This window comes from Castor canadensis, chromosome 3, assembly GCF_047511655.1.
Source record: "Castor canadensis chromosome 3, mCasCan1.hap1v2, whole genome shotgun sequence".
In the NCBI taxonomy this organism is placed as follows: Eukaryota; Metazoa; Chordata; class Mammalia; order Rodentia; family Castoridae; genus Castor; species Castor canadensis.
In genome coordinates this window covers 178573176-178589873 of record NC_133388.1, presented here as the reverse complement: position 1 = coordinate 178589873, position 16698 = coordinate 178573176, and the positions used below count along the sequence as shown (strand labels likewise).

General features: G+C 39.7%; 1 protein-coding gene across 1 annotated transcript in view; it reads right to left on the bottom strand.

The window, feature by feature from the left end:
* Window positions 1-16698, bottom strand: part of Deptor (DEP domain containing MTOR interacting protein) — a 142317-nt gene that overhangs the window by 86193 nt on the left and 39426 nt on the right. The window contains exons 2-3 of the mRNA XM_020169735.2: window positions 8786-8964; window positions 7749-7872 (exon numbers count right to left, since the gene is read on the bottom strand). Coding sequence (XP_020025324.2) covers window positions 7749-7872; window positions 8786-8964 — 303 coding nt within the window. The remainder of the gene's footprint in view (window positions 1-7748; window positions 7873-8785; window positions 8965-16698) is intronic.

Here is a 16698-nt window from a genome sequence, read left to right as displayed (position 1 = left end):
CTCTGTGCTTCCAGATGCATTTTACCAGACCTAATTCCTAGTCCCTTCTTCCTATTCTTGAGGAAAAGAGATGGTCTCAGCTACCTGGATCCAACCATTCCTCAGCTTTGCCTCCTGGGATGGCCCTTCCCTGGCAGGCTGAGGCTGCCTCTGTAAAACAGTTATGTGAGCTAGTCAGTTATTGCAACATACATGCATACTCTCTGACATACTCTACACTTATATTAGTAAATAAATATACACTTATATTTATAAGAGAGTACTTAGAGAAATTATTTGAAAATGACTACAGTGTAAAATTTTTGATGAGGGTTAAATTATAAAACATCAAGCTTGTTTTATGCAGTCTCTTCTATTCCCTAAGACTCCTAGTAGGCAAATTATTAAACATTTGAATAACCTGTTAGGCAGGATGTACAACTTTACATAGCCTGCAATTAGCTCAGGTTTTTTTTTTTTTTTGGCAGCACTGAGGTTTGAACTCAGGACCTCACACTTACTTGCAAGGCAGGCACTCTAACTGCTTGAGCCACTCCACCAACCCTTTCTTTGTGTGATGGGTTTTTTTGAGATAGGGTCTTGAGAACTCTTTGCTGAGGGCCAGCTTCAAACCATGGATCGTCCTCATCTCTGCCTCCTGAGTATCTAGGATTACAGGTGTGAGTCACCAGTGCCTGGCAAGGCAGTTTTATTCACACAAAAAACACAGAAATAAGAGTGGTATTGGTATCACTATTGCAGGGACCAGTTACAACATCCCGTTAACGTGTGCATTGTGTTTTACTTGTTGGGAAATAATTCTTCAGGATCTCTCACATTTCCTCATGGCTTACAAACAGAAGCACTAATGGTGTTTGTTCCTGGCTAGCCTCTCAAGGACGCCTGTACAGTGAACAGACTCAGAAGGCAGAAAGGTAAATTTGTTTTCTGCCAGTATGAAAACATAATATCTCCCTCTGGGACAGAGGACAGGTTGGTTTGAAGATCATTGTAAAAGCTTCATGTTTCTCAATCTTAGGGTCTCTCTCTGTACAAAACCCACTGTGTGCACAGGTGTTCCCTGGCCCTCACTGGCACTGTTTTGTAGAAACTAAAGTTTGGGAACTGTCAACAAAATGATAACACTCTGGTTACTGCAATTGCTGAAAGTAATAAGCTGTGTTTGTCCTGAACAAGGAGTTTCTTGTCTTGTACCAGTGGGCTGGTGACAGGCAAACTTGTTAGCTTGCAAGTAGGGTAAAATCTCAGGTTTTAGCAGCTCTTGACATGAGTTATATACTGTCAAAATCATCCCTGGTCACACAAAGTGGTAAAAGATAACATTTAGCCCACTAATGTTATACTCTTAGGACACTTCAAATAAACCAAGAAGGCAGGGAAATGTTTACTACAAGATTCTACATTGTGCTGGGTGTGGTGGTACATGACTGTAATCACAGCACTTGGGAGGCTGAAGTAGGATTGAGGGTTCAAGGCCAGCCTGGTCTACATAGTGAGACCCTATCTCAAAAAATGAAAACACAAACAAAAAAACGAACAACACAAAGAAGATTCTAGAAAACCACTGATTGATTGGGCAGTACAAATAGACTGGAAATGTACAATATACCTAACATTAGAAAAGATCTTGTTGTAGTTTGCAAGAGAGTTAAAAATATTTTAAGATAAAATTTGAGTCAGAGTGCAGAACTCAAGACTCAGTTTGAAAGAAACACTTCTTGGGGGTAGGAGCATGGTTCAAGCGGTAGAACACTCGCCTAAAGTTTGATGCTCTGAGTTAGTTCCCCTGCACTGCAAAGAGAGATACAAAAAACAAAACCACTTCCATACTTAAAAAAGAACAAAAAAACACTTCCATTTCTAAATCTCCAGCTTCATACCTCAGGGCTTATATCAATCATTAAAACTCTCCATAGCTCATCTCTCCCATTTTACAGTGGGATTAATTATTTCTTGCTGTGTATAAAACCCAGAGTTGTCCAGAGGATCAAACACACAGTGTGAAGATGCTTTGTAAACTCTACAGAGGCCAGACAAGGTAAACCTCTGGCTGCTGCTGCTTGTCATTAAATGCAAGTTCTCTGTAGCTCTTTCATGCTATGAGTTCAACAGCTCACAGCAATCACAACATGCAGAGTCCTTTGTTCATTCAACAAATATTTACTGTGCCAGGCACTGGGAAAGAACAAAAGAACGATCCCAGGGCACATGGCAGAGAAACCTCTGATAAGATAAAACATACAGAAAGGCTCTGCCTTGTTAGATATGGTTTGTCCCTTTCATTTCACTCTTATGGAAGAGAGAACAAAGGTAGATTTAATGGCACACAGGTCCTATAAACCAATTCTTCAACTAGATCAACAGCCCTCAGCAGGATAAATGGACTACCAGTGGCTGGAAACACAAACTTCCCCTGCTGAGAATCAAGGCCCCTGGATGAAAACCTAGAAGAACGTCTCTAGGAGCCATATCTAGAAGGAATTTAACTTCATACTAAGATTGGAGTTAAATTAGAATTGCAAAGTCTCCTCTAGATTTGAAGATGAAATCAAGGTTAGCTGAAAATGTATATTTCTTCTACTAGGTTTAGTAAAGAAAGCACAAATTATATTTTAAACTCACAATCTCTTTTACCACTAATTCATCAGCATTTAGAGTACTTGATAATTTCTCTCGTCTCTTCTTTCTCTTCCTCCAGTGTGCATTGAATCCAGGGCCTCCTATAAACTAGATAGGCAGGCAAACAAGTGACCCACAACCCAGCCCCAAGACTTGATAATCTTTTAGTTCAAGAGATCTATTTTTTGCCAAGCGGTGGAAGACAATCGAGTTTTGCAGTTTTGAGCATGTTCAGAGCATGTACCCACAACACCTTCTACAATGGACACAGATTCAATGTGGTTCTTGTAAGTTCTACATATTTATCCTGCTTACAAAGTTCCTCTAGAAAAGCAGAAATTGCACTCTTTGGGACAATGTGACTTATGTTCCTGTGTTGGGTGTCTAAGGTATGTGTACCTATGGAAGTTAAGTGGGAAAGTGCAAGGCCCTCCTGGGGAGGTGGCTGTGCTATGCCTTATTCTCTGCACCTGAGTCCATCAAATTCTCACTCTGAAGGCTCAGTGATTGTTAATGAAAGTGCTTTGAGATCCAAATGTCACCAGATGAATTCCTCAAAATGGCACGTCAGGGAGTCAACTCCTGGGCACACACTCTCTTTCTCATTCTCCTCCCTAGCTGGAAGCAGGAGCTGAGCAATAGCAAGCTGTGGTATTCTGAGACAGGATGTCCTGCTCATCCATGTTGTCAAGAAGAAGTCTGAGATCTGCACAATCAGTATTTCCATTTACTAAATAGGTAAATGAAGGTACAAAAAGATGAGGCCACTTGCTCCAAGGCAGAGGGTCCGCAACTAGGTAGTCAGGCTCCTGGGCTCTAGCCACCATGCCAGGCTACATTTTATAATAATAAGATCCCCACCGTGGTCATGGACAGTAAATCCAAGGCATTGTGCATGCTAAGCAGTTGTTCTATCATTGAGCTACATCCCCAGTCCTTGGTTTTCTGAGACAAGCTTTCTCTCACTATGATCATGAGGCCTTGAACTCATGATCCTCCTGCTTTTGTTTCCTGAGTGCTGGGATTATAGACTTAGACCATGATGCTCAACTGAAACTCTTAATTATTTGTCCCAGGATTTCTCAAGTAAGGTAATTGCAGTGACATAAAGAGCCATTGAAATTTTAATTTCAGGACACATTTTTTGTTCAACAAAATAGCAGACTGAGAAACACCAGCACAGGTTACAAAGTCAGGGTACCCAAATGTCAGGATGGTTCAGCAAAATCTCAACCAGAAACTACCGAGTTTCACGAAGTCCTATTAATAACACAGAACAAACAAGCAAGAGACTGGCCTAAAGGAAATGCTGGCTACAGGACCAGCCCCTAAGAGCTGGTGGGAAGCTGTGGAGAGGGCAGCAGACAACACCTGCCACCCTCTGTCCCTCTCAAGCTGTGTCACCAGCCTCATAGATGACTAAGCTGCTTTGGGTTACAGATGCTCCCTCTGAAAACAAGATGATAAAGGGCACCTACTATTTTGTACGGAAATTCAGATAAACTAATATAAAGCAAGTGCTTTAAGAAACTTAATTTACAAGTAAAAAGCACTTTTGTTTTTATACTATGTAGCTTGACCCTGAAAGAGAAAGGTATTACTCTCATTTTCCAATTTCTACCTGCAGATATTGGTATATTTTCAGTAAAATTTTATAGAAAATTCTCTGTTCTGACAACTCATAAATCCTGTCATAATTTAAGGTAAAGTATATTCTGAGATAAATGTTGACTTTTTTCATTTAATCTCTATTAAAGGAAATGAAAAGGATTTATTAATATTCCATTAACAACAAGGTTGGGCTTGGGCTCCTGGGTTAAATTCCAGCTGTTATTTCCTAGAGGATGACCTTGAATAGAAGACTTAACCTTCCTGCCACACTTCCCTCATTCATAAAACAGGGGCAATGATAACATCTAACTCAGCCTTGTTATGATGATTAAATAGACTAGTCAGGATGTCTGATACATAGACATCAACAAATACCTGCTGTTATTATCTTACAAGACCTTCATTTACAAATGAGATATCCCAAATAAGGGATCTGGTGGAAAGAATACAGGATAAAATAAATAAATAAAAAATAAAGGATTTGAAAAGATGAGCTATACATAAAGCCAACTATTCACTTTTTCTTGGCAGTGCTGGGGACTAAACCCAGGTCCTTGCACATGCTAGGCAAAGGTTCTTTCATTGAGTTACATCCCTAGTCCTTATTTACTTTAATTTGTTGGTTGGTTGGTTGGTTTTTTGAGATAAGGTCTCACCCTGCAGCCCAGGCTAGCCTTGAACTTGTGATACTCCTGACTCAATCTTACCATCCTGGAATTATAGCCACACATCACCACACCTGGCTCCCTCATTTACTTTTAATTTTATAAAAAGAAAATACCTAAAACTTAGATGAAATTCATACCCAGGTAACCTAGAAAACAAGGAAAGTACATAAAAAACAAAACAAAACTGCAACGTCAATTCCAAAGGTCTCAGAGTTTCTTCTATGTTTCAGCAACCAAAAGCAGGGGCCAAGGTTTGTAGAGCAGCAGCTAGGTCATCCAAGGTTAAGTATTTAATTTCTTTTCCTTAGCACTTTATAAGCAAAGTGGAGAAGTGAATTTATTTAGAAATTGAGACAAAGAATATTAATGGCCAGAAAGCCAACAACAGACAGAAAAAGTACAGTAATATTGATCAATTCATCAAAAATTTTATATTATTTTCTTTCTTTCTTATTTTTTAAATTCTTTGTTGTGGTGCTAGGGATTGAACCCAGTTTTACACATGCTAGGCAAGTGCTCTACCTTTGAGCTGAGCTACCTCTCCACACCCTAATCATACTTTTTACCTGCATTTATAGTATAAATGGCCAGGCACATGTCAGCCAGGCCATGCAAAATACAAAGAGCCCTGGAGGTGTGGCTGAAATGGTAGATAGCCTGTCTACCAAGCATGAGGCCGTGAGTTCAAACCCCAGTACTGCCAATACTACTACTACTACTACTACTTCTACTACTAAAAATAATAATAATACAAAGATTCAAAGATATAAGGCAATCCCAATCCTTATGTTTCTGGACTAATGCAGTGAACATTCAAGGTGAGTTAATAGAGTTCTTGATGGGGCAAACACACAGTAGAGAGGGCGTGGAAGGATTCCAGAGATGTTCATATTTAACATGAAGCCTAAACGCATCTGCTCTAGGGAAAGAGGTGAGAGTCCTCCAGATAGAGGGAGCAGCACATCAGACTGCTCTTCCTATGCCTGCTCTCCAATGGCTTCCCACTCACTTCATTTAAAATGAAATCCTCATTCTTACTAGGTCATGAGGGCCCTATGTGAACTGGCATTTCCTACTAGTCCTTTTCAATTCTTGCCCTTGGATACCTGGCCTCATGACTGTCCCTTAATATGCCAAATATCTTTACCTCAAATCTCTGACCTTGCTGCTCCCCTGCCTGAGACAGTCTTCCACCAGATGCCTACTGGGCTCACTTTACTCAAATGGCAACTCCTCAGGAGCGTATCCTACCCACCCCAGCTAAAATATCCCATCACCTTCAGTAAGTCCACTCTTCCTTCTAGCAGCAACACCACCTGGCAAACAGAACTGGGGCAGAGCACAGAACATAGGGAGGACAGAATGGGAGGTGGTCATCAATATTGTGCTTGCTTCTGGAATGGCGATCACTTGTATGGTTATTGCCTCCTACAGATCTGAATCTGTACACTCAAGGACTTGACAAAGTTGTCCTTTTAATCCCACAGGAGGAGGAGGAGGAGGTTGGTGCTTTCACTGCTCCCATGTCACAAATGAGATACAGGGACAAAAGAAATTCAAACTCTGGATTCTAGCCATCATGATCTGTAATATGACCACTTAGACCCTAGGCCCCACCTCCACTCCCACCTGCTATAAAGCAAGTAATGAATGTGTATCTTTGGTGATGAGTCATATTTTCCAACCTCCTCCCAAAGCCTTGTAAGGCAGCCAGAGTTAAGAAGGAAGTTGCATGGCTTCTGTATTCCTTTTGTGAAATTTGGCCCTATATAAGAACAAGGAAGGAGGTCATCTGTGGTGGTAAATGCCTATAGTCCCAGCACTCAGGAAATGGAGGCAGGAGGATCGTGAGTTCAAGGCCAGCCTGGGCTACATAACAAGACCTTGCCCCAAAATACAACAAAAAGAAAAAGGAAGAAAAAGGGAGCCCAGAAACAGACCCTTAGGGGATTCAAGACGCACCAGCTGAATACTGCAGGGTGACAGTATTCATCTCTTCAAGAAAGCTGGAAGATGATTCCTTATAGCCATCCTGTTCTCTGAAGTTCTCTCACTACTTCCCTGAACCTCTCTTCTCTACCCGCCTTCCTCTCTCCCTCTTCCTCTCCTGACCGCTCTCTCTCTCTCTTTCTCTGTTATCTTTCTGGTGGGTCTGGAGTTTGAACTCAGGGCCTTGCACTTGCTAGGCATGTTCTTTACCAGTTGAGCCATGCCCCTAGGGAGTTATTGCGTTAGTTATTTTTCAGATAGGGTCTTGTGTTTTTGCTGAGGCCACACTCAGACAGTGAACCTCCTGCCAATGCCACCCACATAGCTGACGTTATAGGCATATACCACCATGACTTGCTGGTTTGTCGAAGAGGAATCTCCCTAGCTTTGTACTTGGCTAGACTCAAACTACAGTCCTCCTGATCTCTGCCTTTTGAGTAGGTGGGATTACAAGCATGAGTCCAAGACTGGCCAACATTACTCATGTGATAATGTAATCCTGAGCTTCCCCTGTGCTAACTCTGCTTCTCTAGCTAATTACAAGATCAAACCTGCAACACTGTCTTTTAAATAAGGACAAAAGCATTGGCACCACTGGATGGCAAACATTCTTTTGTTCTTTTGTTGTCACTCCTGGAGTTCTGTTAAGACAAGTTAAATATAGAAAATATGATTTAAATAACGTCCTTATTAAGAATCAACTTAATTTCTGGCAAAGAGAAAAGCAAATGTGTGATAAGAGTTTTCTACCAAAAAGAACAGTTATGTAACCAGAAGAGCCAGGATGAAGTCAACAGGATCAACACTGACAGAGCCCCGCTTCCCTCACAAGCCAAGATGATGAGAGTTCCATGGACTTACTTCTCATACAGCCTCTGTCCTCTCATGAAGGCCTTCACCTCATTGTCCAGTGGGAAGGTGCCATCATCCTTTCTAAAGCGGTAGAAGAGTTTGACATCCTTGAATTCCTTATGCTCATCACACACTGAAACAAGATACACAAAAAAATCACTCTTGTGGAATTAATCAAATGACATATGATGCTAATTAAGAATCTTTTCACTAACTAGGTCTTCAAGCACACAGATACATACTTTATGGGACATCCATATAAGGTATTTGGTTTAGTACCTAGTACAGAGTGAAATCTAGAGAGATAAAGAGAAATGCTGCCAGCGTGTAACTAAATTAAACTGTGACAGGCTAGGAAGAGCCAAGGAGAAACTGCAGTGGGGGCACATCAGAGGAGTCCCTGGCATCCCTGGCAGCCCAGATTGAGGAACTGGTCATCATCCTGAAGGGTTTGTATGTAAGGGAAACCTAATGTGCAGAACGTAGATAAAAATGAGGAGAAATGGCATTCTGCCCTAAAAGAGTAGCAATGTATGCAAAAGTCTAAGTCAGGGTGAGAGATTTTTAAAGAGACATGTTCATGAATGTTCATGAAACCATTGAGAGTAATCAGTGAGAACGTGAAAAAAATCTAAATGTCTATCAATAGAAGAATGGGTAAATGCACAATGACATAAGTATGTAAGATGTACATATAGAAGCAAAAATGAGCAAACATGAGATATACTATCAACATGAGTAAGTCTCATATGTAGGGTGTTGATCAAATTTGCAAAAGAATAAACACATATCCTTATAATGGTTCATAACATATAAAATGATATGTCATTTAGAGATACATAACTAAAAAGGCACAGTATATAAATACAAAAGTATATGGAAATAACCCAAATGCCTCTTGAAGGAAGGATGGGAGTGCAATTGGGAAGAGGTACACAAGATACCATTTAAAGTAAAATGTGTTATTTCTTGAAGAGGTAGATGTGTGTGAACATTTAGTCATCCATTTCCCTTCCAGTCACCTTGCCTGCCACCACCTCACTCACCATGATGAATTATGCCCCGGTCTGCTAATTTCTGCATGAGTTTAATTGCTGTCTCTCTGTCAGAAGCTTCCTTGTGTTCAATCAGCCAGTCAATCAATTCTTTTGCAACAAAACAGTTCGGGTAGGTTTTGAGATGATGCCGTCTGTCTTTAATAACCTTTTCTTCATGCAGCCTGAGTCTAGAAAGAAAAATTAAGAAGCACTTTAGGAATTTTGATGATATCATGAATTATTAAACTAATCCCAGAGAAAAGTAACCACACAGAAGCTCTAAGCACCAGAGTACCATTAAAATATCTTTATGTGTTATGCACATATGAATAAAAGAAAAATATATATATATCTTTATGTGACTTAGTGATTTCTATATTGGATTTCTGTCCTGGCACTCCAAGGCTCCAGAAGTGATTCCTCCTTTGGGTCCATAGGTGATACAAGTAATTGTGAGAGAAAAACAAACTTGCTAACCTACAACTCTCCAGCCTTTCAGGAAAGGGAGAAGAGCTTTCCCAATGCCTACTTTGCCTCATTCCCTTTCTCTGTCTCTACCAGTGGGGTTATTGCTTAACCAACCAATCAACCAACCAATCAATCAACCAGCCAACCAACCAACCAACAAAAACTCCTAGAAACTTACTGAAAGAAGGTATGTTCTCTTCATCACAAATTGCTCAAGTTTCACCATATTTACACTAATTCATTCATATAACAAATACTCTTGCATGCCTATTATCTGATATTAGGTGCTTCTAGGCACTCCATTCATGCATCAGGAACTACTGAGGATTCTTTCCTTGTGGACATTGTTTTCTAGTAGGGAAGATAATTAATCTTTGCATGTGACTTATTAGGTCCCAGGCACTGATATGAGAACTTTACACTACTTAACTCACTGCTCAGAACAACCTCCCCAGAAGTTATTATTACTCATTTTTTTAATAGCAGAGACAACTGTGGTCTCAGAGAGATTAAGTGACTTGCAAAAAACCACACAGCTAGCAAGTAGTAAAAAATATTATCTGGAACCCTGCTGATCTTGCTTTAGTCTACCATGCTGAGGAGCAATAAGTGAAAAGTCTTGGAGAAATGGATTAAAGCTATTGAACAACAACAACAAAAATATGCAATTTATTTTCAGGCTGAAGGATCAGTATGGAAAAAAAGTGGTTCATGTGTAACTTGCCTTCCCTAAGAACACAGGGACTGGTTTCCAAAGGAATCATAAACCTGCCTTTTAAAAAAAGTTTCTTCCATTTACCTTCCCTTCCTTTATCATCCTTGTATTTTCTTTTATTCCTCAAATGATGAATCTGCATTGGGTGAACCACAGGTCAGCTTCTTCCTACTTTGCCCACCTGACTTCTATGCTTAATTCAGATTCTCAACATCATCAAGAAAGGGAATGCCACAGGAGTCAGTTACACAGTAACCGTGCAACCTGAGCAAGTGATTTATTACATCTTTCTTCCTCTGTGAAATGGACACAATTATGAGATTTGGGATAGACTCCCTATCCTTGGTAATGTTGACATTTAAGGGCATAATCTACTCTAGGCCTCAGCAACTCAGCATAGAGCCTGGCACATCCTTCTTTCTTCCACTCACTAAGGAGGAAACTGTGGAGCCAAGATATAGCTTGGTGTAGAGTAGATGCTTCGCATGTATGAGGTCCTGAGTTCAAACCCCAGCACCAGGAAAAAAAAAACCACAAAGGAAAGAAAGAAAAAAAGGAAAAAATTGATCATACTCTTGCTTGTTTTTTGAAAGGTTGCACTGAATGCATTTTAATATTCAGTGGTTGTTATATGAGTAGGGACTACACTGGGCGCAAGCTGAAGCTTGGATGCTCTTTTTGCAATATCATTGCCAATGTGCTGAACTAATTCCACAAATTCACAACCAGTCCTTCAGAATGTGACTGTACTTACAGTTTTTGAAGAGGTAATTAAGGACCTTGAACATAGCACAGTCGTGCTTATCTATCATGTACAAGGCCTGGGTTCAATCCCCAGAACCTCAAAAAAATTAAAATGAGGTAATAAAAGTAGTCCCAATCTAATCTGACTGTGTCCTTAGAAGAAGAGATAAAGACATAGACATGTGATGACATGTGCAGATTTCTATTTACACCCCAAGGAGGATGCCCCAGAGGAAATCAGTGCTGCTAACATTTGTCCTTGGATTTCTGGCCCCCAGAACTGTGAGAAAAGGCAACTCTTTTGTCTATTCCACACATTCTATTCTACTTTGTTATGGCAGCCCTGGTGAGTTAACATAATAGCTAATGTTGAAGACTAGAGGTTTCCAGAGTTCTCTGGGGATGAAGAGCTCAGTGGAGCAATGGCAGTAGAGAGGGAAAGGGAGAGAGAAGCCAAATGGGGAAAAAAAAATCATTTCAACTGAGTTCCTAAACATACCCAGTGTTAGATGCATTTTCAGAAGAGTACCAGAGTCACAATTGAAGACACAGAAATGGAAAATTGTCTCTGCAAGGCAAACTTTACTTCTGCAGCAGGGTGCTGAGGCGCACAGTCACAGCAAGCACAAGGATCAGGCAATAGGTCCTCATTTCTATTCCTGGCAGTGGGCCCTGCCCCCCTACTTGGATTGGTTGAGTTCTGGCTAATGCTACACTTGTAAGTTTGGGGTGGGTTAGATAGTAATTTTGTGCAAAAACGGAGCTCAGTGAACGAGAACCTGGAACTGCAAGCAGCTAAGTAATGGTGACACACTTTGACAGGAAAGACTGCTTTCCTCACATACTCCAATCTAAAAGCCACTTAATTATCTGGAATCTCATTTTCCTCATTTGTGAAACAAGAAATGTGAAGTCAGTAACCATGTGACCTCTCTACAGTGGGCATCTAAACATTTACCTAACCTATACCCACTCTCCTTTTTTCTATCAGCACTCATACTTTCTCTTGGGGATACCATCCATTATTCACAGTCCATCCACACAACTCAAATATGACTGGCCCCAGCCCCAGCCCAGGACCCTGGCCTAGCCAATGGGCTCTGTATTTGGTTCATGGATGAGAATGTGACCCAGGCTAGGCCAATGAAAGTCAATCCTGAGGATTTTTCTAGGAGTGTTGGTTATTAGGCTTTAAAATATATGCCTTACTGTGCACAGGAGGGATAGGGCAAGGGAAGGAAACCAAAAACTTGAATGAAGTTGATGTGCTCACTGTACAGCAATGAATATACAATCTGAAGCTGGCCTGGGGTCACCATGGGAAGCGGACTAGGGGGGAGTGAAGAGGACTAAGAGGCGAATCAACTGGAGCAGTAACACACATTCACATGAGAGCAACACAAGGAAACTCCTTGTGTAGCTGTCTTTATCTCAAACTAGCAAAAACATCATGCATGTTGTATTTTCTTTTATGTTTTTTCTTCTACAAAATTGGAGAACAGGAGGGCGTACCAGTTTCCACAGGGATAGGGGGTAAAGGGTGGGGGGGTGTCTGGCACCGATGGGAGGGGAGAGGTGGCGGGGAAAGAGGTAGGAGGATGAATATGGTGTAAACAATGTATACACATGTATGTAAATGCAAAAATGACACCTGTTGAAACTATTCCAGGAACCAGCGGAAGGGGGAGTGGGGAGAGAAGTGGAGAGGGGGATTTTAGTATGATATAATTTGATACATTGTAAGAACCTTTATAAATGCTACAATGTACCCATACAACACAAGGATTAAAAAACAAAACAAAACCGACCTGAGTTTGAAACAAAACATACAGTTTCAAAATTAAGTCTGTCCAAATTAAATAAACTTACTAACACTTGTTGCTGATTGAATATTATTAACATCAAATTCAAAGAGGCATTACATAATTTGAAAAGCATTTTAAATTGATCAATATCACAGTGTTCTTCAAGATTTTCCTTGGAATTTTTGCAGTCAATTTACATAATATAGTCAGTTACTGACTTTTGGCATATTTACATGTTCAGAGACTGTGTAAATCATCATTATTGGTTCGTATTATGAAAAGTTTCATTTTCAACATAAATTCTCATACTTAGTTAACTAGGTCACAAGTCAGCTTTGCCTTCCCTTGGGTCTTCTCATTTAGCTTACTCACTGATAGTACATATTATTGAGAAAATGTAAGTGTGGATGATCATTTTTAAAAAAAATTCATTGCCTGCTATTTATTTCAACATTTCCATAAAATGGTGATGATTCATAGAACATGTATACTGACTAGTTTTAACAACTATATCCACACCTGATGCTTTTCATAGAGTTTGCTGTAAAAATATCACAAATATTTTTAATATGTATCACAGAGTAAATAAAGCAATAAGGGAACCATCTGTCTCTTGTTTTAAAATCCCATTAAGTCCAGAGTTTTGAACTAATGCAGCAAGGTCACTAACCATTATGATAAGAACTATTTTTTCATATCTAGTTGAAATTATTCTTTGATAAATGTAAAAGATTTAAAATAGCTGTGTCACAAGTTTGATCTCTGAGGTCATGAATTAATAACATTTCTTTATAGGGTTGGATGTCCTTTGAGAAAATATGTATCTAAAATATTAATTGAACAGTGTCTTGTATGAATCAGCTTAAACTAAATAAAAGTATTTAAAAATTTCAGTAAATAAAATATATGCCTTAGCTGGGTGCCAGTGGCTCACCCCTATAATCCTAGCTACTTGAGAGGAACAAGGTTCAAGACCAGCCCAGGGAAAAAGCAAGACCCTATGTCAAAAATACCTAACACAGAAAAGGGCTGCTTGCCACAAGCTGTAGAAAACATGACTAGCAAGCGTGAAGGAGAAATCTAACACAGAGCAAAGCAGAAGAGATACAGAGACAGGAAGACAGAAACAGGTCAGAAAAATGTTTCAAACAACCCTATTTGAGGACCTGAATTCAAAAGTTCATGAAGCCACCAACCTGGACTTAAATTACATGAACCAATACATTCTTTTATTCTTAAGTGAATTTAATTATCTATTACTAATACCAAAAATGTCCCAAAACATCCCCTAGTTGAATAATTTGGTGGCTCCAATGCACTCAATGTTGCCACTGTGATTCCTTCAGAGGGTGCATCAGTAGCCAGGGCTGTCGGTCTTATACCCAGTGGCTTTGGACTTCTTAAAGTCAAGCACTTGTTTTTTCATTCTTCTGTCTTCTCCCTTTGTCCTGTTGTGATCAGCACTCTTTGTCCTTGTTCCTGAACTCAAATAGTCCCCTTAATCTGCCAGTCTTTCTGCCATAGTCTGCTGAGCTAGTTGACATGAAAATACTAATGATGAGTTCAAAGGTTTTGAGCAAACACGTCTGGTAGGAACACCTACAATAAAAAAGGTAAGTGTTTCATGTATAGATTGTATAACATGTATGGAAGACCCTTGGCATCCTCTGGTATATGGTTCCAATGGACCACTGTTGAGGAAAAACCATGCAGGCTCAGGATACATAAGTGTAGTGCTCTACTGTGGATGCTTGATTTATTTTTCCCACAATGTCCCTGAACTTCTGCTGAAGATATGATACCATGCACTTTATCACTTGAACTTCTTCATATCCACTGAGTTGTGTAACGTGCTAGTGGGAATTTAACATTTCTGGCTTGAAATTTTTTATTTTATTTATTAATTTTTGACCTCACTTGGTCAAAACTGTGTGTAATAAATCCACACAAGGTGTACTGACTGTATTGTGGTTACTTGAAGATGATTTTCTATGCTTTATTAGTGATACTCAGCTGAGTGGTAAATAACTAAGGGTAAATGTCAATGAAGCTTCATTTGTAAATATCACAATGTATCCCCTTGTACAATTATTATATGCAAATAAAATACAATAAAAGATATCAATGATGCTTAATTGCTATACAATGTTCTACTATTTGTAAATATTATCTAAAACCTAGGAATCAAAACATATTATAGGATTGGCTAAGGAAAGGACATAGCCATGAATCTACTAGTAAGAGAGAAAAGGATGTCAGTGATAAAAGCAAAACATCAGCAAGGTATCCAATAGGCCCAGAAAGTTTTAAAATATGGTGGTAATGGAATAGGGTTTAAGGAGAAAACAAAACAAACAAGAAACCCACTTAAATTTGAATTTCAGAAAAGCAACAAATATTTTTCTTAGTATAAGCATGGTCCAAATATTGCATGGGATCTACTTATATGAAAAAAACATGATTACTCATTAGATCAGCAATTCAAATTTTACTGAGCACTCTGCATTTTAACTGGCAATCCTATGGGAGATATGTTTTATTAAACATGCAAGAGTGTATGTTAAGATTAATAATTTACTCTAAAGGAAAGGGATCTACACTGATGGTACAGGACACTTTGGATCCTCAGGGCTTTCTCCTCCAGGGAAAGTTGTATAATTCTGTTTAGAGTACTTGACTCATCATGTTTATCTGATTCTTCCAGAAAGTATTTTGGCCCATGTGCTTAGTGTCAAACTATAGACTTCACATGCTGAGAACCAGCTAAGAAATGCAAACTGTAAACATGATAATTTGGGGAGGGGGTGATACTCAGAATTGAAGCCAGGGCCTCACATTTGTTAGGCAAATGCTCTACCACTTAAACTATGTCCCCAGACCAGGATTACAAATTCATAAAGCTGGTGGAGTAAAACCAAAGAAGTACCTTTTTTGTTTTTTTTCCCCAGTACTGGGGCTTGAACTCACAGCCTGAGTTCAAGCTAGGCAGTGCTCTACCACTTGAACTATACCCCAACCCTCACCTTCTCTTAATAATGAACCAAATGATTTAAAAAGTAAAACATAGCAAAAATTTGACTAGAAGTAGCTAAATAAGGAATGAGTAAAACCTAACTCCATTTTGTATGAGTTTGTTTTGTTTTTTAAGACAGGGTATCATTCACTGTGTGGCCCACTCTGGCCTTGAACTCTCAATTCTCCTGCCTTGCCTCCAGAGTGCTGGGTTCACAGGCATGTGCCACCACACCTAGAAAAAAAACCCGTAAAAATTTAAAAGTAGCTTTCAAGGAAATAAACAGAAGATTCTGGAGTGACAAGGTAAGGCAAGCATGTGCTCACTACACAGAAGTCTTGTTACTAAATCAATGAAATCTTTAGGATTTTCATTAAGAGGAAGAAAAAACAAAAACCCAGAGTTTTCTGTCTTCTGATTAGGGACTATAGAAATGGCTGTTGGAGAAAGGCAGGTGCTATGAAGGAAATGCAGAAATACACCTGCCCTTTGGCAGTATAGACTCTCAGATACAACAGGAAACTGTGGAACCAAAATAGCCCTTTGCAGTAGTGACATTCACCTCTTAATACAGAAAAAGAACACTAGGACAGGAAATTAGACAAAAATCACAGGAGACCTTCCCTTTCTTATTACCCTGGGCCTTAAGCTATGAGAAAGTAGATCAAATAATTAGCTATCAAAATGTAGCCCAAACTGGGCACCTGTGGTTCAGGCCTATAATCCTAGTTACTTAGGAGGCTGAGCTTGGGAGGATTACAGTTCGAGGACAGCCCAGGCAAATAGCTAATGAGACCCCCACCTTCAAAATAACCAAAACAAAATGAACTGAAGGTGTGGCTCAAGCACCTGTTTTCCAAGCCTGAAGCCCTGAGTTCAAATCCCAGGCTCACCAAAAAACAAAAAATTAGCCTAGAGGAGAAAATGGTATTCTGAGATATCTTAGGAAGGGGTCAAGGAGATATCACCTGCTTTATGTCAGAACATAGATAAAACATGGAAAAAAAGGGCCAGGCATGGTGGTGCATGCCTGTATATCTAGCATACATGAGCTGAGGTGGGATTGCCAAGTTCGAAGGCAATTCTGGGTTATGCAGTGAGACCCTGTCTCAAAAAAAGAGTCACTTGTGTTGGCATAGACATGAAGTAACATAGGAAACAGCTATGGAAAATTCTA